This window comes from Aedes albopictus, chromosome 3 (assembly GCF_035046485.1).
Source record: "Aedes albopictus strain Foshan chromosome 3, AalbF5, whole genome shotgun sequence".
Lineage (NCBI taxonomy): Eukaryota > Metazoa > Arthropoda > Insecta > Diptera > Culicidae > Aedes > Aedes albopictus.
In genome coordinates, this window is record NC_085138.1 from 153,953,649 (window position 1) to 153,980,593 (window position 26,945).

General features: G+C 41.0%; 1 protein-coding gene across 6 annotated transcripts; it reads left to right on the forward strand.

The window, feature by feature from the left end:
• The first annotated feature begins 2,155 nt into the window (after positions 1-2,155).
• On the forward strand, positions 2,156-22,100 carry LOC134289445 (uncharacterized). 6 transcript variants are annotated; one of them, XM_062855263.1, is made up of 3 exons: positions 2,156-9,667; positions 9,808-10,551; positions 15,970-22,100. In XM_062855263.1, exon 1 carries the CDS (start codon positions 6,380-6,382, stop codon positions 7,397-7,399), a length of 1,020 nt encoding a protein of 339 aa, XP_062711247.1. In that variant the 5' UTR covers positions 2,156-6,379; the 3' UTR covers positions 7,400-9,667; positions 9,808-10,551; positions 15,970-22,100. The 6 variants fall into 6 exon arrangements, with proteins under 6 accessions (XP_062711247.1, XP_062711244.1, XP_062711246.1 ...); XM_062855260.1 differs by having other exon boundaries at positions 2,156-10,551; XM_062855262.1 differs by having other exon boundaries at positions 2,156-10,001; positions 15,932-22,100.
• Positions 22,101-26,945: the final 4,845 nt, after the last annotated feature.

Consider the following 26,945-nt stretch of genomic DNA (forward strand, 5'->3'; position numbering starts at 1 on the left):
CATGACGTGTAAACCTCATTATTTTAGAACGACATAAAATACCTATTCGTTTGTGTGAAAAATTAGCCTAAGTTAAAATTCACGAATAAAAAAAATCCTATTCTTATGGAAAAGAACTATTAAGTAATCCAATCATGAGGGTCTCGTCATGTACAGTTCACCAAAAGTAAGTGCATTTTGCTCATTTTTGTCCTGTGTAAGTACAAAATTCAACCAAGGAGCAGAGGTAGATCTCTGACTCTGATGTTCATTTCTAGAAAAAGTCGAAATGTTAAAGCAAGGAAGGTTAGAAAAAGCTTGGGAATTTTTTTTTTTTCCACTGTAAAGGTGACGCCATTTTGCTCATACAAACTAAAATTTTGGAAATCGAAATTCCAAAAATACTTCCTGAATCTTCTCCAAGAATGTTTCATTGTAAACTCCTTCAGAAATACCCCCAGGATTTGCAGAACAATGGTTCTAACCTAGGAATTTCAATTTTTTTTTTTTTAGTTTTAAAGAGTTTTCCCAACAATTTCTCTGGAATTTCTAACAGTTTTATCAGGTGCACCTCAAAAAAGTTCGACAAATATTCATTCAAAATAAGTAGGGACAATGGAAATTCGCGGCAAAATTTCTCAAATTTCGCGGGCCACCATTGAGAATTTCGCGGCAATTTCGCGGACTCACATTTTTGACCGTTTTGTTGAGAAAAACTTGATTTTTCAGGCCAAATGAACAATTTGTTTGATTTTATGAAGCGTAATCATAAATTCATCAAAAAAGTAACAAATAAAACCAGATAAGAGCATAGATATAAAATGCATTAAATTTGTATCATGCAGATAAGGAATCGTAAATTACTCTGCACTGCCAAAAGCTAAAAGCCAAATTCTGCTTGAAAGTTTGAAAATAATGGAAATTTGTAGGGTGTTTTCTCAAATTACATATTACACTAGCTGTCCCGGCAAGCTTTGTCTTGCCAAGCTGTGGTGGTTTGACAACTGTTGGGTTTATTGCAGCAAAGCACTCTAGATCGGTTTTATTGCGATTGTGTTGATTTCCTTCCCAGTTCATAAAAAATCAGGTTTTATCAGTTTTCTCACTTTTTTAGATGATTTTCGTAACTTTTTCGACTTATAAACACAGCCATCATGAATACGAATCGAACCGTGCAAGAGTCATGCTGATCGGTTCATCCGTTCATGAGTTTTGTTGCCTCAAAGGAACTCCAAACTCATTTTTATATATATAGATATTACAAATTTCGCGTACAAGACCCAATTTCGCGGATTTCGCGGCTTCCGCGAAATCGCGAATTTCCATTGTCCCTAAAAATAAGGAATGAGTTTTCATCATATATTGCTCCAGATATTTGAATACATAAAGGGATCTCTGCTGCAAAAAATCGGTCATCTTTTCTATTTTTAATTCAGTGCTATTTCATGCTCTTTCATCATCATTTCAGTTTCATCCAATGTCCTACAATGAAGTTTTTCAATTCCTTCAGAAGTTAATCCAAGGATTCAGATGGGATTTCATCGGTGATTTTCAGTGATTTAAATGTGCATTTTCCAAAAATTAAAAAATCAGAAATATGTCAAAGGTAAGGGTTCCTTTCTTACAACTTTACGACTAGATCGGAAACATGCGAAAAAGGTTGGGCAGCCCTACTATAAAGAAATTTTCAAGGAAGCACTTAATAAATGCTTCAACAATCTCATGAAGTTCCTCGAAGTAGTTTTCAGGATTAACATTAAGGAGCTTGTAGAAAAGCGTCTCCTGAAAGACCTACAGTTCGTCAGGAAGTTTTTTAGGGAACTTTTTTTTATTGATTTATTGATTTTCAAGTTAATCATTTTATGGCTTTATCGGTCATTTTCTTGTCATAGTGTAAGGGAGTAGAGATCAAAGTGGATAATGAAATGAACAAGTGTGAAAAATTTATAGAAGGTGAAATTAAGCATGAAGGCCATGTATTGAACGAATTCATCGAAGGCGTGAAACTTTCGCTGTACGACTTGGAACAGATCAAGACCAACAATTGAAAAGGCCGCATCAACATTTTGTAAACAAACATGTTTCTGTCGACTTAGGGCCTTCTGAGCTCCACCAACACATTTCACCCCCAGCGCAGCTTTCTGTTAGTGGTGGTGAGATTCGTGGGTGGAGCTCAGAAGGCCCTAAGTCGACAGTAACGTGTTGCTTTATGCAATGTTGATGAGGCCTTTTCAACTGTTGGTCTTGAGATCGGCTTGGTTGGTAGTTCATACCACCATACCAACACTGGCAAAAGTTTCAGGCCCCCGACTGCCTAAGTATGTATTGTTTTGTTTTCAACCCTGGTTCAATCGATCAATAGTTTTTTGTAGAATTTACACTTCCCTTCATAGGGATATGACTATATCGCGGTGTGATCTTCCTATTGGCCGTATTTGGGGAACTTCATCAGAGGGTCAGTTTTTTTTTCTTCATGTTCGTTCATCCAAATTTTTCTCTAACTATTTTCTTCTCTTCCTCCTCAAAATTCATATACAGTGTCTGCAGGAATTCCACTAAGTATTCGTTCAGAAATTCTTCCGGTATTGTAACTATAAGTTGCTGTAGATAATTTCTCAGAGTTTCTTTTACTAAATATTCCTTGAGTAAATCCTCGTGAATTCTTCCAGAATTTCCTTTAAAAAATCTCCTCTGCAGAAATGTCTCTATGAGTTCTTTCAACAACTACTTCAGCACTTCAGAATTTTCCCAAGATTTTTTTTTCAGTAATACCTGCTTACAAAATTTCTGTAGGAGGGGTCCGTAAAAAAGCTCAATAGGACAGATCGGTGAAGTACTAGATTTGTAGCAATGAGCTGTATGGTGAGAAGGTCAATTCTCCGTTTTTGCAATGAAATGGTGCCAAAAGCGTGGGTATTATGATTCCTTGCCTAATTTGATGCTGTTTGAGCAAAACTTTGGGCAACAGTGTTGTTGTTTCCTCCATTTGTTGCAACACAAACAACATAGTTATCCAAAGTTTTGCTCAAACAGCATCAAATTAGGCAAGGAATCATAATACCCACGCTTTTGGCACCATTTCATTGCAAAAACGGAGAATTGACCTTCTCACCATACAGCTCATTGCTACAAATCTAGTACTACACCGAACGTGTCCCATTATATGTCTTGTAACTGTTTACGTAAGCCTAGGTAGGGTCTTGTACCATTTGGGCAGGTGTACCTATTTTGGGCACTTGCCGCTATAACTAAGTCAATTTCAAACCGATTGATTTGAATTTTTGTACAGAGTTAGATACTGTACGTGGCTAACTCTATACAAAATTTCAAATCAATCGGTTTGAAATTGACTTAGTTATAGCGGCAAGTGCCCAAAATAGGTACACCTGCCCAAATGGTACAAGACCCTAGTTGATGCGATTCTAAACCAGCAACTTCTGAAAATGTCGTTTTTAAGTCCATTTTTTACTGTTTGTTGATTGATTATTCTAACTAATAAATTTTCGAATTAACTGCTAAATCGATGTAAAAAGAAGAAATATGTTGGTTGTTCCATGGGTTTAATAGTATATTTTCTTAATATATAAATGTTACTATAAAACTCTTATAAACGAAAATTATTCAGAAAATTATACATTTCGTAACTTTTTGTTACAAAATTACAAAGTGCAGTGGACCTGGTTTGATGGTTAAAACCCGTGAATGTCACGCCGAGGACCTGGGTTTGAATCCCACTCCCAACGTACTCGCACAATGTGAGTTCTTTTTTCGGACGGGAAGTAAAGCTGTAGGCGTAGATCCCCGAGATGGACTAGCCCCAGGCTTAACATCTCGAGATAAAATATTACAAAAAATAAAACACTTAATACATAAATACGCAAGATTGAATGATACACAAGCATACATTCCGATGAAAACGACAAATTTTACTCGAAACCTTAGAAAACCCAACTCTAATCCATCCAGCTATGCCGTCATTCCACACACCACCTACATGCATACAAAGGAAAAAAAACCGCGTGAACTCCAAAAAGAATCTGCCAAAAAACTAAAACACACACAACAAAAATCGCTTCTTCAGCATGATGCCGAAAAACTGCATCATCCGTCTCGCGTGCGAACGAACGCAACGCATGCGACCGGGCGGTGCTGTGGTGTGGTGACCCGACCAGACCACCGCACCGATCTCTAGATCTCTAGCCTCTCTCCTACATGCAAGCGATGCGATGATGACCGACCGGCAATGCTATACCTACGAGCAACGCTGATGTTCGACGACATCCTCCAGTCAGCCAAAAAAGTAGACACTCTAGAGCCGATGCGATGCGGGGGTGGTGTATGTGAGTGGGAACTCGCCAGGAAGCCGGACGACACGCTGTGTAGGTAGTGGTCACACCAATACATACCGCCCTAGTAAACATAATACCTAGTAGTTGCGGAAAAAGTGATGATTTTTTTCGGCTTGCGTCCACGGAGAGGCATGCGAAATTTTTTTTTACGATTTTTTCGAAATCTCTAGTTGTTAGGCCCAGTGCGATGCGGTGCTGGCGGCTGCCGCCGCGGCAGATGATGTTCTCGGCAGCAGTTCTACATATGTCTGACATGCTCCCGCTTTCTTTTTAATGGTCGCACACATACGAGTCAAACGATGAAATCTAATAAAGTGAGATGAACATTTTTTTTGTATTGGTATTTTTTATGCATTTAGGTTTTGCGAAAATTAAAAAACCGACACATGTCATCATATCGATGATGGCACTGAAAGCTATCGCTTTCTGGAAACTATATTAAAGTTACGTAACGGTTCCGGGGTTCATACTGTTGTGGAATCACTCAAAATTCTTCAAAATCTCGATTGACACGATCACTCATCATCGACTGGAGATTAAGTTAGGTGCGATGCGTTCCTTCACCAAAGAATGAGGCAAAAAATCCAATCACTTTCCTGTTTTCGAAACGAAGAAAAAATCCCAGGTAGACGTTCATCGTCGTCATCAACTTGCGAGATTTGCGAGAGAAGTGTGGCTGTACCGTGCCGTGCAGTCTCTAGAATAACAGAGATTGCACTCCATGGAGTCCGACTCCGACGAAGTCCCTCTCAATGGACTGAAGAGGGATGCTGGAAACCTCACCGGTCACTCAGAGATCTCTCGGCCAGCAGGGCTGGTAGCGAGTCACCTTTTGATGACTTGGTTTTCATTTTTGCCTGTTATAAGAATTATCATAATGCGTACAATCCATCTGAATTGTTTTGCCTTGATTTCATCGTAAATATGGGCCTGTCCATAAACTATGTAGACTCTTGAGGGAAGTTAGGTGGTTTAACTAAAGTAATCCACAATTTTTATTTGGACTAAAGTAAGTCTACAAGTGGGGATGTCTGAGATAGCCAGAAGTGAGTCTACGAAGTTCATGGACAGCGCCTCAGTGGAGCTCAAGAACTTACCGGTCAGACAAAGACCGGAGTGTCCTCTGCAGTATGTATAAGTCGTCTCTATTCAACTCGGTCTATGGCTGTGCGTCTTCAGTCACAACCTCTGCGAAGGGTCCGTATATCGTCCTCTACTTGAGCTATCCATCTAGCTCGCTACGCATCACGTCTTCTTGTACCGGTCGCATTGCTCTCTGGAACCATTTCAATCGGTTTGCTATCCAACATCCTAGTGATGTGATCCACCCACCGTTGCCTCCCGATTTTCGCGGTGTAGACGATGGTTGGTTCTCTCAGGCAACTTGTGGTTCATTCGTCTTCTAAAAACCCGGCTTCCATCTGCACTCCACCGTAGATGGTTCGCAGCACTTTCCGTTCGAAAACTCCAAGGGCGCGTTGGTCCTCTGCACGTATAGTTCATGCTTCGTGCCCATAGAGGACCACCTTCCAACCAGCGTTTTGTAGATGGTTAACTTCGTGTGAAGGTGAACTTTGTTCGATCGTAGAGTCCAAAGTTACCTAGATTTCCTGCCGCAATGCGTCTCTGAATTTCTCTGCTGGAGTCGTTGTCAGCGGTCACTAGTGAGCCCAAGTACACGAATTCAGGGCGGCGGCCGCGGTAATCCCTCCCTTTTGTGCCATCATGTACTTTGTCTTCGACACATTAATGACTAATCCTTCATTATTTAGTCGGATGTATGTCATCTTCGTTCTCCTTATTACACCCTCTAAATCAATGTTAAACAACAAGCCCTTACCATGTGTCATACGTTGATTCAAAATTGATGAATAAGTGATGCTTGCCAACGAGTGACGAACGAAAAGAATGCCGCCAGAAGTCGAACGCTAGTGGCCGGTACCCGGCAGAACAGAGAGCGGTACAGGGTTGCAAGAGCAGAAGAGAAACGAATCCACCGCAGGAAAAAACGGCAACACGAAGAGAGTGTTATTGCTGAAGCGCAGGAAAGTATGGACAGGAACGATATGCGGAGGTTTTATGCAACTGTCAATGCCGCGTGGCACAAGACTGTGCCAGTGCCCGCCATGTGCAATGACCGGGAAGGGAATTTGCTGACAGAAAAAACAATGGTGACAGCCAGGTGGAAGGAGCACTTCGAAGATTTGTTGAATGGTAGCAGCGAAGGAGCACCCAGGAACAGGATTAACATAATGGATGACAGTCAAGTAGTGGAACCACCAACACTGGATGAGGTTAAAAAGGCCCTAAAAGAGCTGAAAAACAGCAAGGCTGCTGGGAAGGACGTGATCCCGGTCGAACTTCTTAAGCACGGAAGCGAGCAGCTACATCAATCAATCCACCAGATTATTATAAAGATTTGGGAGGATGAAGAATTGCCCACCAGTTGGTTGAATGGCCTCATATGCCCAATCTACAAGAAAGGGCACAGACTGGAGTGTGCCAATTACAGAGGGATTACCCTTTTAAATTCGGCGTATAAGATACTGTCGCGTGTCCTGTTCAACAGACTGCGACTTCTTGAGGAGTCCTTCGTCGGCAAATACCAGGCTGGTTTTCGTGAGGGCCGATCAACGACGGATCAAATGTTTACCCTGCGGATGATCCTAGATAAATTTCGGGAATATAACTTGCAGACTCACCATCTGTTCATTGGTTTTAAAGCAGCGTACGATTCAGTGAAAATAAATGAGCTTTGGCAGATAATGTCAGAACATGGTTTTCCGGCGAAACTAATTAGGCTGATACGCGCAACGCTGGATGGATCAAAATCAAGTATTCGGATCGCGGACGAAGTGTCTACGTCGTTTGTGACCTTGGATGGATTGAAGCAGGGGATGCTCTTTCAAATTTATTGTTCAACATTGCACTCGAAGGAGCGATTAGGAGGTCAGGCGTGCAGAGGAATGGCTCTATCAGCACACGGTCGCACATGCTCCTCGGTTTTGCGGACGATATTGATCTCATCGGCATCGATCGTAGGGCAGTGGAGGAAGCTTATGCTCCTCTGAAGAGAGAGACAGCGAGGATAGGCTTGACGATTAACTCTACCAAGACGAAGTACATAATAGCGGATAGAGGCAGAAGCAGGCCTAGTGGTGTTAGTGTTGAGGTAGTGATTGATGAGGAAGTGTTTGAAGTTGTTAAAGAATTTGTTTATCTTGGAACACTTGTGACATGTGACAATGACGTTTCCCGTGAAGTGAAAAGGCGTATTGCAGCTGCGAATAGGGCCTTTTACGAAGATGGTGCTCTACTATACGCTCGGCATTGGAGTAAAGTTACTTTGTAGCCAACAAGGTATCAAGGTAAGGTAGGAATAAGTGATGTGTGGGTACGTTGTATTCGCGGCATTTCTGCAACACCTGGTGGAAGACGAATATTTCTCTGATACTTTTTCAAAATGACGTATAATACACGCCAATCCTATGTTGATGCGTCGTTTTGAAAAAGTATCCGAGATTTAGTCCGTTGTAGCGCGTTTTCTATGAAGCCATCCTGATATATTATCCCACGAACTCTCTTGCAATCGGTGAAAGATAGCGGCATAAAGTTTGAGAAACTACTTTGTAGACAGCGCTCAGTAGTGTGATCGCGCGGTAGCTCCCGCAATCCATGGGACACCGCATGATACCTTCCATCAATTCGTCTGGTAATATTTCGTCATCCCAAATCATGGTGACCAAGTGTAGTGCTCTCACTAGTGGTTCTCCACCGTATTTTAGAAGCTCGCTTGGTAGTTAATCTACTCCAGTGGTTTGTTGTTTTTCAATCAGCCAACCTCCTCCTTAATCTCTTGGTGGTTAGGAGCTGGAAATCTTGCGTTCTGCAAACGTATTCCTAGATCTGTTACCACGCCACATTCAGTGCTTGCTGCATAGCCATTAAGGTTTTCATCGCAATGCTGCCGCCACCTCTCGAGCGGTTCAGCTTCTCGTACAACTTCCGTGTGCTTAGCGAAGTACAGTTCCTCTTTCGCTTCGCGATCTCGTTCTTCCTGCTGGCGCTTCTTCCTTCGGAAAAATTAAGTTCTGCCTGTTCCGCGCTTGTCTATAACGTATCTCATTCGCCCTCGTATGGTGTTGCAACATTCTCGCCCATACTGTATCCTTCTCGTTTTTGAATTGTTCACATTCACCATCGTACTAATCGTTTTGTGACTTGGGGTCGCGAAGCCTAGTGGTGCAGCCGAGGTACTACCTATGACGGATTGGATGTCCCTCCAGCCATCTTCAAGTGTAGCTGCGCCAAGCTGCTCTTCCGTTGGAAGGGCCACTGCTAGCTACTGCGCGTAGTCTTGAGCCACTTCTACGTTACGCAGCTGCTCGATGTTGAGCCGTGGCGTACGACTTTGACGCGTGGTAATAACTTTCGAAGGTTTTGAACGCATATAGTGATCCAAATATATATTCGCACTGCGGTATGCGCGGACATTGGTTATATCTGAGAGGAATTCTCCCGATTAGGACGTGGTCGATTTGGTTTTCTTTTTGATGGTCAGGTGATCTCAAGGAGGCTTTACGTATGTCTTTGCGGGGGAAGAAAGTTCTTCTGACTACCATACCATGGGAGGCTGCAAAGTTTACGCATCGCTGGCCGGTATCATTCGATAGGCGCCGTCCACAAATTACGTAACGCTCTAGGGGGAGGGGGGAGTACGGCCGAGCGTTACGGCCCATACAAAAATTTTATGATTTTCATACAAAATAGCGTACCCTCCGGAGGGGGGGTCAAAAAATCTCGATTTTAGCGTTACGTAATAAATGGATGCTGCCATACGGCGTACAGGCTGTTTCGCCCGATTTCCGGTCTGTACATTTCCTCCCTTCCTACCTGCGCGTGCATGTCGCCGACAACGATTTTCATTTTTGAAGCAATAGTTACTAGTCATTATTATAATATCCCCACACAACCGCTACCATCCCTGGTCCTCACGGTTCTCGTTCTGTCGTTCTTCCATGGCCTTCTTCCTGGGCTCAGGTGGTCGGCAAGCAGCGAGCGGCGCAGCGGCGTTCCGTTCGTTTCCAATTGGATTGCGCTGTCTCTCTACAATAACAGAGAGCGCTCGCCGCCGCTGCCGCGACCGTGTGCAAGCGAAAGTGCTCTAAAACAACACACCGAAGCAGGCCGCGGCGCGACGGCGTGAGAATGAGTGCCCCGGCCGTCTTCGTCGTCGTCGTCGTTGTCGTCGGACCGCACGACACACACGGGGGACCAGTTTTTTGCTAGAGGACAACCGAGTTCAACCTCATCCGTGAGTCCAACGTCGGCGCGTACGGGTGTGTTGTGCATAAAAAAAGCCCCAAGTGGTCTTGTGTTTATTTAACTTCTTTTTTTGGGATAGAAATTCTGGCAAAATACTGGTTGTATCGTGCGTTCTTGCGAAGATTCGCTAATTAGCTAATCCAATTCCGAGCAGTTGTCGCGCGATAGTCTCCGGTGTCGCAGCTGGTGAACGTCGGTGATCTTTGATCCGGTGATTGGAGGTTCTCCAAAAGCTGAAAAACTTCGATTGAAAGCATCTCCAGTAGCCCCGAAAAAAATCCAGCCTCTATCCGTTGTGATCAGTGAAGGCAAAAAAAAATATGGTGTAGGAGAGCGAAAAAAGTGAAGGTATCTTATGATGAAAAAAATCATGGCGTACAGCGCCACCACTACCAAAAAAACGAGAGCCCCGTGAGATACAGGTTTAGTGTGTAGTAGGCTTTGCTTGCATCAAGTAGTCCGAGAGAGTTTGCCAAAATAGCCTGCTGCTGCGGCTGCCGCCGCCGCCCGGTTCAGTGTCACAACGCGCGCGCTCGTGAGTGACCACCATTGAAAACATTATTTTTTGGCAAACTGTGTGAGTGACGTCACGTTCACGCCTCCACCCATGTCGCCGCACCGTCCCACTGTTGATAGTGCACAGTGGGGAAAAACGACATAAAACAGCACTTAATTAAAGAATCATTCATTAAATGCGAAAAAATGTCCATTCCAACGTTGTAGAAGTAAAGAGTAAAGTAAAGATTTAATATTTTGACAAAAAGCAGGGTTTCAACAGGGAAAAATGCACCGCTAAATGTAACACGCCAAGAAATAAGTGGTTCAAGTACTTCATGCATCAGGGTGATTACGCGACGTTATTAGCTGCCGCTCAAAGGAATTAATGCACATTTGAAAGGTTGTGAGTATCAGCTCTGTGTAACTGCAGTAAAATGGCCCTTTTTTACGCAAATAATGAAATTTGCGAGTGAGAGAAGAGATGGCCATAACAAGAAAATCTACTTTTTCCAGTTTGACCTTCAAACATGCGAAAAATTTTCGCATTTTTACAACAGAAACGGCTTAGATCGATTTTTTGTGATGTTTAAACGTTTCTTGATTAAGAAAATAGAAAATTAAAAGTCTGCTTATTAGTACAAACATGCTACATCATAACTCTTTAATCAGGGAGATGTTGCCGTGGGTCGTTTTATCCCAGCGGTGCGTATTAAACCGATTCCCCCTACATTCCTGCACATAACTTCTTATAGGTTCTCGTGGGATTTCTCTTGAAGTTTAATCTGAGATTTCAGATTTCTTTCGCAAATTCTTTTGGAATATTACTTCCGGTGTTGCACACTAGAAGTTTCGGATTATTCGTGATTTATCCTGGACTTCCTCCAAAAAATTTTTTCTGAGGTTTCTTCCAGAGTTTCTTTTAGGATTTCTGCTGGAGTTCTTGCTGATATTTATCTTGGAGCTCTTCCCACGATTTCTTTCAAAGCTTTTCCTTGTAGTTGTTGTAAGTGAACAAGACAATCTTCAACACGAACCAGATCTTCCGTGTACTTGTACTGGCCGCACATCAAAGAGCAGAACTTTTCGGCGAACGAGCTGAAGTTGGTGGTCTTGGACGAAACTAATAATGAAAGGTCGCTATTCTTATATGGAAGTGAACAAGGCAATCTTCAACAGTTGTTTCTAGGATTTCTTGCTGTGGTTGTCTTGAGATTTTTGAGATATTTTCTCAAAATTGTTATCAGTACTTCTAGGAATCCCTAATAAAAATTGTCCCAGGGTTCTGGGTGTTCCTAGTGAGAGTGTTCCAATAGTTGATCTCGAAGTTGCGGGTTTTTTGAGGAGTTTATTGCAAGGTATTCCAAGCCTTTTAATCAACAAAGATCCTAGTAATAATGTCCCGAAAATTTATAAGAAGAAATCTCGATGTTATCCTGCAAGAAACACAAAGACAATTTAAAAGAAATCCTGAGAAAACTGAGACAACTGGAGAAAAATTCTGGGAGTAGTTCCGGGAGAACATATTAGGAAAAATTTAGGTGGAACTCTGAAAGCCTCTAAGAGAAATCACAAGAGAAACTACACGTAAAATTTTGCGACGAAATCCAAGAGAAATCCCGGAAAATTCTGGAAGACCTTCTGAAGAAACTCGCATAATTCCGGTAGATTTTTTTGGAAAACCACTAAAGGAACTTTGGATAAATTTTGGAAGGGTCTCTCGAGTTAATGCAGCTTGAAACCGTGAAAGCACATTGGGAAGACCTCTGAAAAAAATCAGTAGGTACTTCTGCGGAGACCACATGAAAAATTCTGGATCAGGGTGTCTACTCAAAACCTATAATAAAATTCCCTGAGTTTTCCAGGTTTTTTCCAGGACGAAATTTTTAAAGTGTGTAATTTGAAAAAAAAATAGCCCAACTTTTTGAAAATGTATATGCTCTTCAAAGAATATACAAAAAAAACACATATCCCCAAAAATTAAGCACACATCTTTCAGAATTTCTGAGCGTTGTTTCAGGAATTTCTATCAAAGTTGCATCCTAGATTTCCGCACTTTTTTCACGAGGAGTCTGTTGGAGTACCTCCCGCTTTCATAGGTTTTCACGAAATGCTTCCAGAGTTTCTCGCTGGATTCATCTTGAAAATCCTTCCGAAATTTTCCTAAGCTTCTTCAACAATTTCTCTTGGTGGTTTTTTTGGAATAGCTTTTCAACAGTTTTTCTCGGTTTTTTTTTTTTTTCAAGATTCTTGCAGAATCACGAATACCGTTTTTCCTCCCGGGATTCCTCCAGGTTTTCAGAGCTCCTCCTTGGATGCTCTTGATATTTACTCTCGGGATTGCTCTTTCAACTTGTTTTCCGAGATGTCTCAACTTTCTGAAGTTCCTGTTGAGTTTCTTCAATAAAACATTGCGGAATTCCTGGCAAGATTTCGCTTGGATTTCTTCGGATATTTCTCAGGGAATTTTGTACCAGGAATTTCATAAGTTATCCCAGTAGACATTTTGGAAGTACCTATAAAAGAAACAATTTTAGAAGTAAGTCCAAGGTAAATTAAAGAAACTCTGAGAGACATACCAGGACCAACAGCGGCAAAAATTTTCCAAGGAAAGCTCTAGGAGAAACTTCGAAAAAAAAAATCCTGATAAACCTTGAAAATAAATCCCGCGAGACCATTCAGGACATATCCCAGATAAAAGTCCTGTTGAAAACCAGGAAAGAACTCTAGAAGCATGCTCACAAAAACTTCTTGATAAACTTATAGGAAAAAAAAAAGAAATCCCGGGAACTTCTTCCTGCACAAAATTCGTGTAAATACCTTAAGGTGATACGAGACACCGTGTTAATTTTGCTATCTTCCGCCCCTTTCATCATCATTAACCTCAAAATTTTGACGATACAAATTTCCAGTTCCGGTGGACTGATCTAACTGAAAACTTATTCGATTGTTCATCACATATACGTATACAAACGATCAAATTCTAAGCTCATTTGATACAGTAGTACTCGAGATTTGCATCTGCAAAGTTTGAGAGCAATGATTGATGATTCTGATGACGCCAGCCAAGGGCTGAAAGTCTCTCAAATAAAGACAAATCAATCAATCAATCTGATGACGCCCCGTAAAGTCTCAAGAAATCCTTGGAGGAACTCTAGTAGATATCTCAAGAGTAACTCTGCGAGATATCCTGGTAAGATTTCCTGGGGAAGTCCCAAAAGGACATCGATAAAATGTCCAAGAGGAATCTCGAGAGAAATTCTAGAAGAAATTTCGTGAAAACTTCTGCGATGTATCCCGAGAGAAACTCTTATAGAGAATTCAGTAAAAAGCCTGGTTAAAATCCAACGAAAATTTCTTTGAGCAAAACGTAGGATAAAACTCCGGGAAAAAATCCCACGAGGGACTCTGGGAGCAATACCGCAAATGTTTTATTGTTTTTATCCATGCAATACTTCCCTGAGTATTCAAGATTCCCGGCTGTCCAGGTTTTTTCAGGTACAGTCGGAACCCGCTCGTTGAGCCACAACCTCCACCCAACCAACGAATTCGATTCGCTAGTTGGGTGAAGTGACAGCAGCACAAGGGGCGTGCGCATCGTTTTTTTTTTTAAATCATGTTTAGAATGGAAGTAAAAAGTAATTTTTTTCAATTTGTTTTACATTTAGAGCAAAACTGGAATACATATATATCCAATGCGAGAAATTATTATTTTCACCCATTTTTAGTCGGTGAAGTGAAAATATAGATATAGACCACCCAGACCAAAATGCAAGCAAAAATGCTCTCAATGATCGACAAAATAAAGATTGCCGATGTTTTGCATTTGTTTTGAAGTAATTGTACATATTGTTTTTTTTAAGAAATATGAAATAGAAATTCTTCTCGATTATCAGTAAAGTTTAAGAAACCAAAAACTCATTAGCTCGCCCCTCGGAATTACTGATTGGTTGTCATTTTCAGTTTGACATTGAATTATGACATCCAGGTGTTTTTAGTTGGCTGACTGCTTAACTAACGGAGCCCCAACTAAAAAGCCACCCAACTATTAAGCCCCCAACCAGCGGGTCATGACTGTAGTAGACACCTTGTGATAGAATCTTGGAAGGAACTCCTTGAGAAGTCTAAAACAAAGCTCCGTCAACCCTCTAAGAAAAAATACGATAAATTTAGGGAAGAACTCCGAGATTATCGCGGAAAGAATTCTCTGAGAAACAACAGAAGAAATTGTTGCCTCAGAAGAAGAACAAGAAGAAAGTTGCCTCAGTATAATTGTCAACTTCAGACTACCTTAAGAAACGGCATACATACTCTAGGCATACAAACAATTTTTAACCTAATATGGACATCAGAAAGTAGATGTTTAACATTACTCAAGCTATGAAAGCAACTAACTTACTTTCAGTCTTGAACACCCAATTAGAAAATCTCCATCCTGGACGATTGCCGGCCATCGCCTTAACCTGTGACCAGGCCAAATTTCTGTCGACTTCCTTTATTTACTTGTTGAGGCTGCGCTACCATAAGCCTCTGGGTTTGCCTCTGCTGTGATGTCCTGCTGGGTTCCAATTCCAAAAACACTTGTTTGCAGATTTTGTTCCCGTCTCTGGGTAGAGTGTGAGTAGTGTGACCGACCCAACTCCACTTTCGCTTCCAAATTTTTGTCACTATCGGCTTTTTTATTACATCGACGATGGAGCTCCACTTGGGTTGGAGATCCAATTGTGGGGCCACCATGCACGAATTATATACCGCAGGCATCTATTGATCGCCGTTGGGCGTTCTCCACTGATACACACCAAGTTTCACTGGAGTACAGTAGAACAGATTTCACGTTCGAGTTGAAAATTAAGAATTTGATGTATCGACTAACCTGATGTGCTTACATCGTTGTTGAGTTAGGAGAGCAACGTCATCAGCCATTTCTTAAGTCTTTTAGGTGCTCCATGGTAATGGGCTGCCTCAGCAACCCACGATTTGGTTCACGATCAACCGCATCTACCAGGATCTCGTCGATTACGATGAGGAATAGTAGCGGTGATAGTATACATCCTTGCCTCACTCCAGCAACGACGCGTATGGGATCGGACAAAACACCGTTGTGCAGTACTCAGCACGAAAATGCCCTGTACTGTGCTTCAATGAGGCCAATGTTTCTCTCAGGGACTCAAGGACTTCCCACATGTTTCCGTGATTGAGACGGTCGAAAGCTTTTTCGTAGTCAGTGAACACCAGGTAGAGAGATTCTTGGAATCTACGTCTACGTCGGCGGCGAAAGGTTGGAAGCACAAATATGACCGCTAACAGGTGTCAAGGCTCTTGACCTGCTGATGAGTGATTTTGATGAGCCGTCAGATTTTTGTGCATGAATTCAGATGATTGTTACGGGTAAATATTGATTCAAATATTGACAGCACTGCTCATCAAAAGCGATTTATGAGTTTGTCAGCACAGCTATTTCTCACTGAAATTGCAAACGATCATGTTTTTTTGCATTTTTAACCACTGTGCTTCCGCTTGGTTGTCAACCAGCAGGATTGTGTGTGCGAGGAAAGATTGATTTTTGTTTTTTGCACAAGCGTTCTCACGCGTACGAGCGAAAAAATAACTGGAATTGCGAAAAACGAGTTCCATTGATTCCGGGGTAATTGCTGAAAATTGGCAGTTCTCTTCGATTCAGTGTGTGCTATCGATTCTCGCTCAAGTTTTTCGAAAACCCAATCAAAGGGTGGTTCGCTGTTCTTGTTGGCTATCATCATTCGTTTTTCACTTGGGCGCGGAAGCAGCAATAACGACGTGTGCGTGTATGATAACGATTTAGGTACGGTGCGCGGAATGAAAGCGAAAGTTCTGGAGTTGTTTTGCTACTTCTAACTTGAGGAGATTTGGCTGAAGAAGCAGAAGAAAAAGTGAAGACTAGTGCATTGCCCGAGAGGGTCAGTGAGTGCGCAGCGAGTGCATCCGAGCGGGTTACAAGTGATCATATTCGATTTGTGGATTTGGAGGTCGGGTTGGGCGCCCAAAATCTGCCAAGCTGGCTCCGGTTTTTGGACAACTGGTCATCACGACGGCAGCGAGCGCGGTGGAAAATGGCAAAATTCCGCCACCGCCGACGGCTGCCGTCGTCCAGATGAAGCGGGAGAAAAGTGAGGAGGCCGAGGAGCTGGACGTTAAGGTGAGTGAATCGCGATATGAGTGGGGGAGAGTGGTGTTGAAAGATCCTAAAGGCAAATAAAGTCATTTAACTACAGCTGTACGTCTGTACAAGCGTGGGTAATCAACAAAACCATGCTGAGGGTGACAGATTCGATACCCGGTCGGTCCAGGATCTTTTCGTAAAGGTCATATTCTTGACCTCCTTGGTCATAAGAGTCGTGACTGCGGTCATTGGCAGAGGCAGCTCTCAGTTAATAACTGAGGAAGTTCTCATAGAACACCAAACAAAGATGCAGGCTGAACTTCTCTGCATCGCATTTTACACTCCGTATCCCCCACTAACTAGTCGGCGTACAATACAAACAAAACATCGACTGAACGGCTAAACGAAAATATCGCCAACAACATTAGAGCGGCACTCCACGGTAAACGCCCGAAAATGAAGAGATGAATAAAAAAAAACCTTTGCCGGGTCCCTTTCGATTGGACCAACGAACCAATCGGTCTGGACCAAAGCTTGGCAAATAAAAAAAAAAGAGCGAATGCAATTTTTCGTATGTTTTATTGTTATTGTTATTTTTTGCGCTTCTCATATCAGATTTTGTTATTTTTATACCTTGCTTGGTCCGTTCGTTTGTCCGTGCTGCTTGCTAATCCTATACGGACTTGTGTGTATGGTTGCTCGGCCGGTAGCCAGTCAGTTCAATTCGGTATAGAGAAGAGCGAAAGGGATTTGTTTGAGTATATGTAGACATTGATAGAGGATACCGCCGACCCGCCTGTGCAAAGGGTTCAGGAGTGTTTTGAGGGGGTTCACTGTTTTATTGCAAATACATCAAATCATGGTACCGTGATTTGGGGTGTAATTCACCACTTTTCACAGTTTTTGGCTTCGAATTTTTGAATAGTTATCGATATGGTCAAAAACAAAGCTTTAAAACATGTACGGCCACGGATTTCATCAGTCAACGAGGTTGAAGCTTTTACTGCAAACCATTTTATTGCAATAAATACCATTTAAAATAAAAAAAATCATCATTCCATGAAAAAATTGATCATTTAGTGAAATGTCTTTGTAAGCACTGAAAATGAATTTCCCATCTGAATTAACCACCCCAGAATGCGAAAAGCTTTGTAAAACTTATACAAGTTAAGTAAATTCTTAATTATTCAAATTTAAAGTTTAATAAAGCTATAGAAAGTGTCCAAAAGTATGCAATTTTAATACTAAACATGTCATTACTTTAGCGAAAGTACAATTTTATGCATAAATAATAATATTTATAGAACTTTTGATGACGAAATCGGGTTTAGCGATCACTTGGCAGCTATAAACATTCATTCAAATATTTATGCCATGTGCGATACAGCTACGGTAACAAAAGTTTGAAAGTGTCGTTGAAATTCGCCAAACACGCAGTTTCGGAAAATATTAAATTTAATAGAGAAATATGTGACTAATTAGCTGTAAAACATGTAAACTCATCATTCAATAACCCTTGATCCAGAAGATGGTCATTTTCTACAAATTGTTTAAGTTCAAAGCTTTATTTTTAACACATAAAAATTGTCCTCACGTCGATCAATTTCACCCCACTGATCAATTTCACCCGAAATCACGGTAATTTATTGGCACTTCTATGGGTCCACCAAATACGAGCGTATTCAGCAAGACCCTGAGTCTCAGTTGGTTCAGCAACTTCTCGTAATGGGAATATTTTTGGCTTTCCTAGCAGTAGCCTCGTGCATAAATGCAAAATTGTTAATTGTCGAGAAAGCTCTCAGTTGTTAACTAAAATTGTATGTTGTAAGGATTTCCGAAGAAATTCACAGAATTATTTTAAATAATCTTTAAATTTATGGATACATGAGTTTCAAATTGCTTTGGTGGAATAATAAAACATAATTAAGTAGATTTCAATGACAAATTTCTCACATGCGGAGACAAAGACTTAACACTCATGGTTGAGTAATTTTAAATTTTTCAGAGAATTAGCTAAAATAGCTTTGGCACAGCTCTTTAAGGACAAACGTCTTGAAATCCCGCTTCAACAGTGCATCAAAACTTCATACGCACAAATCTCAAGAAGCAAGCTTCAAACAATAGTGCATTTCATTATTCTGTTCTTGCTCACTTGTAATAAGATTAAAATAATAAGCTCAGGTGCGCTGGTTTTGTTTACGAAGAGATTTGTGCGCTCAAAATTGTGAGTAGGTGCCAAAGTCGGCCATTGTGGCGGTCATTTTGGGATTCTAACTAGTCTGTCCTTAAAAAGATCTGATGAAGTTAGTGTGAGCAATTATAGTAAAATTGCTGTACGATTTGTTAGACCTTAAAGTGAAAGTTTGGGTAAAATTTATGAATATTCATAAACTTTTTGGACAAAATTTTGTAGAATTCTTCTAAGATTTCCAGTTGTAATTTTTTATAAGCCCTGCCCAACTAACATTTTTGTTGTATAAATGTTTAAGAGAGCTTCATTCCAAGAACGTTTGTTCCATAAGCAGTTATGCAGCTACTTTTCTTAGTAGGGTGTCCGTCATTGATGTTTTTTTCTGTGGCTTGGAACAATGCACAAAACTTTAAAAATGCTTCTTAAGTGCATTTTTTAAGACAAGCCCTGACAGATGATTGAAAACACTACCGTACATAAAACGAATGGCCCAAATGTGTACCAGTCGGCGTGACCTTTTACAACCCGACTGTTTAAACATTTGCAAAATTGCCGTTGGAAATCGTCTGTAAGTCGACTGCGCAGTCTTAGGCTTTAAAACACGAGTGTTATTATTCACCCGACGTTTCGACACGAGGATAGTGTCTCCCTCAGGGGGAAACTAAATTTTAACGTTTTTGGTCGAATGTTTTGTTCAACTTTAATTGTCCCGTTTTGTTTCGTTTTTGGTACATGACTTCGGAACCACTTAAACAATTCAACGGTGTTTTGGTCCCCCCTTGCGGAAGACACTATCTCCGTGTCGAAACGTCGGGTGTTTAATAAAACTCGTTTTTTTTTAAGCCTAAGACTGCGCAGCCGTTAATCTATAGAGCATTTGCAAAATTTGTATGAACTGTTGATTTGTGTATCGAGCCCTGAAGATGGTCCAAAGGCTGAACCGAAACGTTGGCGATGATAGAAGATTGATCAACGCAATTTGTTAGACTGAGAGCCGTAAATTTCAGAAAGTCAACAATCATCCAGTTGAAACTTACATTCCAAGTTTCTAGTAAGTTTTGCATATTTTCGACAGCAGTTCAACAATTTTTAGTAATATTTACAGTTTTTCGAAAAAATATTGTCGAACATATGATTTTTCAAACATAGTTAGCTATGTTTCCGTATTTCTGTCTTTATGTTTGAAACGAGTTGTATATATAAGTAATTTCACTGTTTTTGCGGAATTTTATCTGAGTTGTAATTTTTGAGCACATATGTCGGAAAAATTGATTCATTGGTTAAATATTTCTTCAGAAAATGTCGAACTCCTGTCGGAATTCCTAAATGGCTTTCTATCTAAAAATAGGAGACACTTTTGTTCTATTCAGAGTAAGCAAAGAATTTCTTCAGGAATATCTTGAAAATTATCAAATGTTATTGAACGAGTTTTTTTTTCTTTTTGAGAAATCCATGGATATGATAAAAATTTCCTGCGCTTCTCATTAAGTCTGCCTTATGTACATACAGATAGCTGATAATGAAAGCTAGTTAAGGACGAGGTCGCTGGAGTTCAAAAATGGCTGCCACAATGGCCGTTTTTCGTCCCACTCGATTTTTCTCGAGCACAAAACTGGAGATCCATCCAGTGTTGCGAATACTCACTTGCGAAAAGTTATACTCACTTGCTTCTATCTCAGTCCAGAAGCATACAAATTGATCTAGAAAAACTACTCGTTACTTGCTTTTTCTCATTGAGTCTCAAACAGCATTTACAAATCAATGCGTTTGCCGGGTCTTCGGATTTGTGCTCCAGAAAATCCGATGCAAAATGCACTGTTTCGAGTGCGAGCACTGGCAACCTTCACCATCATTTTAATAATCCCGCCTCTTAAATCTCAAATTTAAGACTTAAGAAGGGCAACTAATTATCTTGGAAGAACACAATATCCACTGCACTACTGCTTAAATTAGCGCAGTAACATGTGACGATGGTGTAATCATTTTTTTTTAAATAAATTCTTGCTGTGATTTCCCATGATTTTCTGTTGGGATTCTTCCATTATTTTTTTTCCGTTACTTGCTCCAAGAATTCTTCCAGAGATCTTCATATATTTCTAAGATTCCTCCAATAAAATTACTTTAGAATTCTTCAGGAACTCCTGGTGGGATTCATCTAAAAATTCTTGCTGGTATTGCGGCAGAACTATTCCGCAGAATTCTTCGACTGGAACTCCTCTAGCGATATCCGAATTTATCCAAAAAAATATCTAGAGATTTTACTAGGGATTATCAAAGGGATTTCTCTTAGGTTACCTTCAGAAATTATTGCTGAGATGTTTCTGGAACTCTGCCGGGGATCCATTCAAAGATTTTTACGAAAATTCCTTTAGAGATTTCTCAAAAAAACTCTGTGTGGATGCCTCCAGTTGTTTATCCAGGAATCCCTATGGAGATTTCCCCAGGATTCTCCTGGAAATAATGCAACCCTTTTCTCCACTAGGACTCATTCAGAAGGTGGTCCAGCTATTCCCCCAGAACTTTTTGAGGAATTCCTCCGTAGATTTCTTCAGGAACTTTATCTGAGAGATTAGAATAGGAATTTCTCCATTGATTCTTCTAGGAATTACTCCTGGGATTTTTCCTTTATTTTTTCTAGAGAAGCATCTAGGGATTACTTCGGAGATTGCCGTAGAAATTTCTTCAGAAATTATTCATGGGATTTATCCGGAAACCCCCACATGAACTCCTGTTTGGTTTGGTCCTGTAGTTCCTCGGGTTATTTCTCCTCGAATTCTTCCAGGGATTTCTCCAGTGATTTCTCTTGGTATTCATAGAGGTTTCCCTAAGGATGTTTTCATCTTGGTCACACAGTTATGTTTTTGCAGTTTTTTAACTAAAACTGACAAGAGGTTTTCTTCACATTTTTGGAAATTGGGAAGAAGCCTAAATTCATATATCAGTCTATGTTCCTTTAACGTGTGACGCATACTACAGTTCAAAGTTACCGTTAAAGATCGACGCTTTTTAGAAAGGTACACTTCGTGGCATGATCAATCTCCCGGAACGTGATTTCGATGTCTTTATTAAGAAGGATATGTTTCCAAGGGCATTCTTACACGAGTATGTTCTGGGATTCCTCCACGTATTTCTTCGTAGATTCCTATAGAAGTTTCGTATGGGACACTTTTAGAAAATCTCAAGGCATTTGTCTATGCAATCCCAAAACTTAGGATTGCCCAAGAAGTTCCTTCTGGATTTCCTCTAGGTTATCTTTTGGAATTCTATAATAAAAAAAAAACGAAGAAAGAGCTTTTGGTCCCTGGGATTTCTTCAGGAGTTTCTACGCGGATTGATCCAGATCTCTCTCTCTCTCTTGTTGGCGTAACGTCCTCATTGGGACAAAGCCTGCTTCTCAGCTTAGTGTTCTATGAGCACTTCCACAGTTATTAACTGGGAGCTTCCTCTGCCAATGACCATTTTGCATGCGTATGTCGTGTGGCAGGCACGAAGATACTCTATGCCCAAGGAAGTCAAGGAAATTTCCTTTACGAAAAGATCCTGGACCGACCGGGAATCGAACCCGTCACCCTCAGCATGGTCATGCTGAATACCCGTGCGTTTACCGCCTCGGCTATATAAGCCCTTATTGATCCAGATCACTCATTTTATATTTCTTTTGGGATTTATTTGGGGATTCTTTCAGGAATTCTACCAGGAGTTCATTAAAAAAAACATTCTGGGTTCTTACCAAGACATCCAAAAGATGCTTTTGAGATTCACCAAGACTTTCCTTCCACAATTGCTACGGGAGTCCCTTCGGTTGCTCATGGGGAATTCTTGCAAGATAATGTTCTGAAATCCTTTCAGAAATTCTGATATTGATATTCCTCCAGAAGTTCCTTCTGAGGTTTCCCCAAAATTTCTCTCTGGGATTACTTCAAACGTTGTTCAGGGATTTTTTCAGGAAATCCTTTTAAAACTCATCCAAAAATTTCTACATGAACCCTCTGTTGCATTCCTGCCGGAGTTATGTTAGATATTTGTGTGCAGCAGGACTTCCTTCTGGAACTTTAATTTTGAATAAATCCAATTCTCCAGAGTTTCTTACTGCGTTTCCTCCAAGAGTTTCTTCTGAGCATCCTCAATAATTTATTTTGGTGATCCTTCACAATTTGCTTCTGGGAGTCTTCCAGGAGTTGCTTCTACAAATCATCCAAAAGTTCCTTCTGGGAGGCCTCCGGGAGTTATTTCTGGGAAACATCCCGAAGTTCCTTCTGAATCATCAGAAGTTCCGTGTGGAAAACCTTAAGGATTAATGGTATTCCTTTATGGTTGCCATTGGAGATATTGCATTTATATCCCCTACATTTTTTTTTAAGTTTAGTACCTTTGAGGAACCACTTAGTCATGAGATACGGGCTTAACGTTTTGACACGATCTGTTTGTTTAGCTATTTTTAGCTGAATATAGAGACTGATTAAAAAAAAATGACCCGATTTTGTCAACCCAAAATCCAACCAGGAGCTGCAAAATCGGGTCCTCACTGTATTACCATTAGGGAAAGTTTTTGGACCGTAAAAGTAACTAAATCAACCAGGTTCAGTATAAGTCGAGTTTTCCAATCAATTGGAACCCTCATTTCCAAATCCAGCCTTTATCCGCCCATGGCTATCGCCGAGATTGTCCCCTTTTTTGACCACCACAGAGTGAGCGAAAAAAATAAATTTGCATAAGTAGTGGTGATTTTTTTTGTCTTCTTTCGCTCGCTACCTGGCGGCGGCGGCTGCCGACAACGACACGGACGCTCGGCGTAAGGCTTGTAGTAGAGTGTTGCGTCCATACTCCATACCATTAGGTTTTTGCATATTGTATGCATATGGGAAAAAATGCTCAGAAAAAAAATCATGTTCCAAGCCAAGTCGGCGCTTTTTTTTTTGTTTCGTGATTGGCGTTGCTCTTGTTGCAAGGAATTGGACGGACAGCATTGCATGCGTTCCAATCAGGCTTGTTTTTTCTTTCTCTTTTAGGGGAAAAAATCGCAAGGGTAGCTTCTCTTGCTGTGTGCCTCTTTCGCCAACCCGTGCTGGGTTTGATTAGGAAATTACCCGTGCGAATTTTAACTTGTTGATTGCGAAGGAGAAACTTAACTATTTACTGAAGTCTTCCAACTTTAAAAAAAAAGCCTTAACTTTTAAGATTTTTTCGAAGATGATCGACCCATCCTATACAAACAGACTATCCAATACCAATCAAGCATTAAGAGATAGGTAGATTCGCAAAACGTCTTGCAAGATATCGCTGAAACCGATCTAATGCAGAGCCCAGCGCAGCGCACCCCCTTGCCATGCAATTTGGCGAGCGAGAGTGTCACCAACCACCACGAGTGACTGGCTACAACAATGTCGTGGTACAATTTTGGGGAGCAGCAATGTGCCACCAACACTAGTCACGAAGGGGGAGACCGACGACAGACAACCACCCAAAACACCCACACGCTGGTCTGGTGCTGCAATGGCAAGGGGCTAGCCGTCGTGCGGGAGTCACTGAGTTCCTCGCGTGCGTTTTCTCATCTCTGAGTGAGTCTGAGTCTCTCTCGAGACGGGTGACCGACTGTCGAATGTTCTAACCCGACGTCTCCACTAGACAGAAATGTCTTGCCATTTTGCTGGACAGATGTGTCATGACAGAAATGTTCTCTCGCTGTTTGCATGGAAAGCAGCGGTGTTGATCATTTATGTTACGTTTTCTCTTTCTGGCAGCAAAATGGCAAGACATTTCTGTCTAGTGGAGACGTTGGGTAAGATGCGCTCGACGCTGTCTGCCGGTCGGTCCATCGGTTTGATCTCCTTCTCCATCCACATCAATCCTCGCATCGATTGTCTGTCGGTCGACATCGTTCATTGAGCATCAGCCTCTAGAATGGCACACTAACTTAGTCGGATGGTTTAGTCTTGAGATGGCATCTAATGGTAAGCACTCTTGAGTGCTCCCCATTGCTGCTATGTGACACGCTGTAGTCCGCGTTCACTTGTTAGCTCTATCCCGTCCCGTCTGAGTCTGAGTCCAAATCCAAACTTGGAAAAAACGCGCATGTTTGTGGACGTTTTTTTTTCTCCTCTGTATTGTTTGGATGATGTTGTTTTTGATTTTTTATTGCTATCAGCTTCTCTCTCTTGACATCCAGTGCTCTTCCATTACCGTCACCACCGGTCGGTCGGTTGAGCTGCTCCCATAGTTTGTGTTTATTCGGGGCTTTGTTATTGTTATTTTTTGCTAAAATTGAATTTTGTGCGTGTGTTTTTGTTGGTTGTTCTCTTCCTCCGTACTGGATTCTCTTCAGGACACTGGTTGGTTCGCCCCACTAGAATGGGTAGCGTCAATGTTGTCTAAGGTAATTCGTTTACAGTAGATTATAGATGCCAGAAATGTGCATGATTGCTCTTACTTGTTTTTCTGAATGTCCGTGTACTTGCTTTTTAAACGGGAGTTACATTTTTTTAACCAACAACGTCCCAACTGAGACAAAGCCTGCTTCTCAGTTTAAGAGGTATATGAGCACTTCCACAGTTATTAACTGAGAACTTACTTTGCCAAAGACCATTTTGTATGTGTATATCGTGTGACAGGCACCCAAGATACTCTATGTCTAATGAAGTCGAAGAAACTTCCTTTATGAAAAGTTACTGGACCGACCGGGAATTAAACCCGTCACCCTCAGCATTGTCATGCTGAATGCACATGCCTTACAGCCCCTGTAAGCCCTTATAATTGATAAATCAAAAGAATATAAGCAAAACACTACAAATGCAGCGTGGGGCATCGTTGGGCGACATATTTCGAAACTGTTAACAGAAAAAAAGTGGAACACTACAAATGTACAATTTTATTGTTAACGTATCGACCGCACATTGGGCGCCACCAGTAAAATAGAACCCTATAAATGCACAAACCACATTACAATTAACAACATACAACACTATTCACAAACTTCGCCTAGTTATCCAAATGGAAGAACGAGGCCAGTCGTTGCCCAACTGAGTCGCGACGTAATCCAACTCGCGGCGTTTTCTGAATCGTTTTGGAAGTACAGTAAGGACCCGATTTTGTCAGCCCCTGGTAGCATTTTGGGCTGACAAAATCGGGTACCCGATAAAATCGGGACATTTTTTAAAAACATTTTTTTATTCATGAAAAGTTGTTCTGAGCACGTCAGAGACGGAGATAGGTGTGGATTCGTTCAAGTATTACGTAGCGCCAATGAGGGGGGGGGGGGGGGGGTCCAGCACTGTGTTACGCTTCATACAAAATTTTAAAATTTCTCTTTCAAAAATAGTTACGCGGTGGAGGGATAGCGGATAGGGTCTAAAATTGCCAAATTTTGCGTTACGTAATATTTGAACAAACCTTTTGTGGTAAAAAAAAACGAAAGGGTGTTAAAAGCACAGAAAAAAAAATGGTATTTGGCACAGTTAACATTCAGCGCTTTTTTACAGCAGAACTATTAAATCTTCAGTTTCTTTTCCTTCTTGTCATAACATCCCTACTGGAATACAGCTTTCTCCTAGCTTATAGCAATTGTGGTCTATAGAACACAGTTGACACTGGTTAGCGCAGTTGAAATCTTAGCATCTAACTTTAGCTGTCAACGAATGAAAATGAACCAACATCTGATTGACAAGTATGGACATTCAAACTGTCTGAAATGGTAACGTTTCCGCTGCCTTTCCACTTAAATTTTCAAAGATTAGGCTTTTTGAAATCTTTGAAGAAATGTTCGGGGAAATTTTTAGAGAAACTTCCCGAGGATATACGGAACGTAACCCTCAAGCCATTCCGTAAGGGATCCCGTCAGTAGTTTCTGCAAAAACCTTTACAGGAGCTCCGGATAAACCCCTTAAGTAATTTCTGAAAGAATCCTTACTGCAAACTCCGTAGAAACTCCAGAGGTATTTCGTTAGCGTTTTCTGAAAAATCATTGCAATCTTTGAAGAAATCTCCTTGAGAAATCCATGGAGGAATTCCTACTAAGAAGTACTGGGAAAATATCAGGAGCAGTTTAAGGAGAAACCATATCAGAAATTAATTGCAGAAGAATTTCCAACATAATTTTCAAAAGGAATTTCAGAAGCAATTCCAGGGGATTTTCGTAAAGAAATACCAAGAGGTAACCCAGGAAAAATCTCAAGCGAGACCTCCGGGAAATTCATAGAGGGCCAATTGCCCAATTGGGAAATCTAATAGAGGAATCACAGTGAAAACTCTAGAGGAATTCTTGTAAGAGTAATAACTGAAAGCATTAATAGAGGAACATTTTACCAAATTCTTAGAAGGATCCCTAAGAGGAATTCTTGAAAAAATACCTAGGAAATTCGCTAGATTTATTCATCACTAGGTTGGCTCCAGGGGCACGTTCTCTTCCATTTGGAAAATTTGTGCCTTCCGGAGATTTATTCATGGACTAATGCACGCAGTAATTCATATAGGT

Coding starts and splice junctions, on each gene's coding strand:
- LOC134289445 (XM_062855260.1), top strand. CDS start 6,380: ATGGACAGGAACGATATGCGGAGGTTTTATGCAACTGTCAATGCCGCG.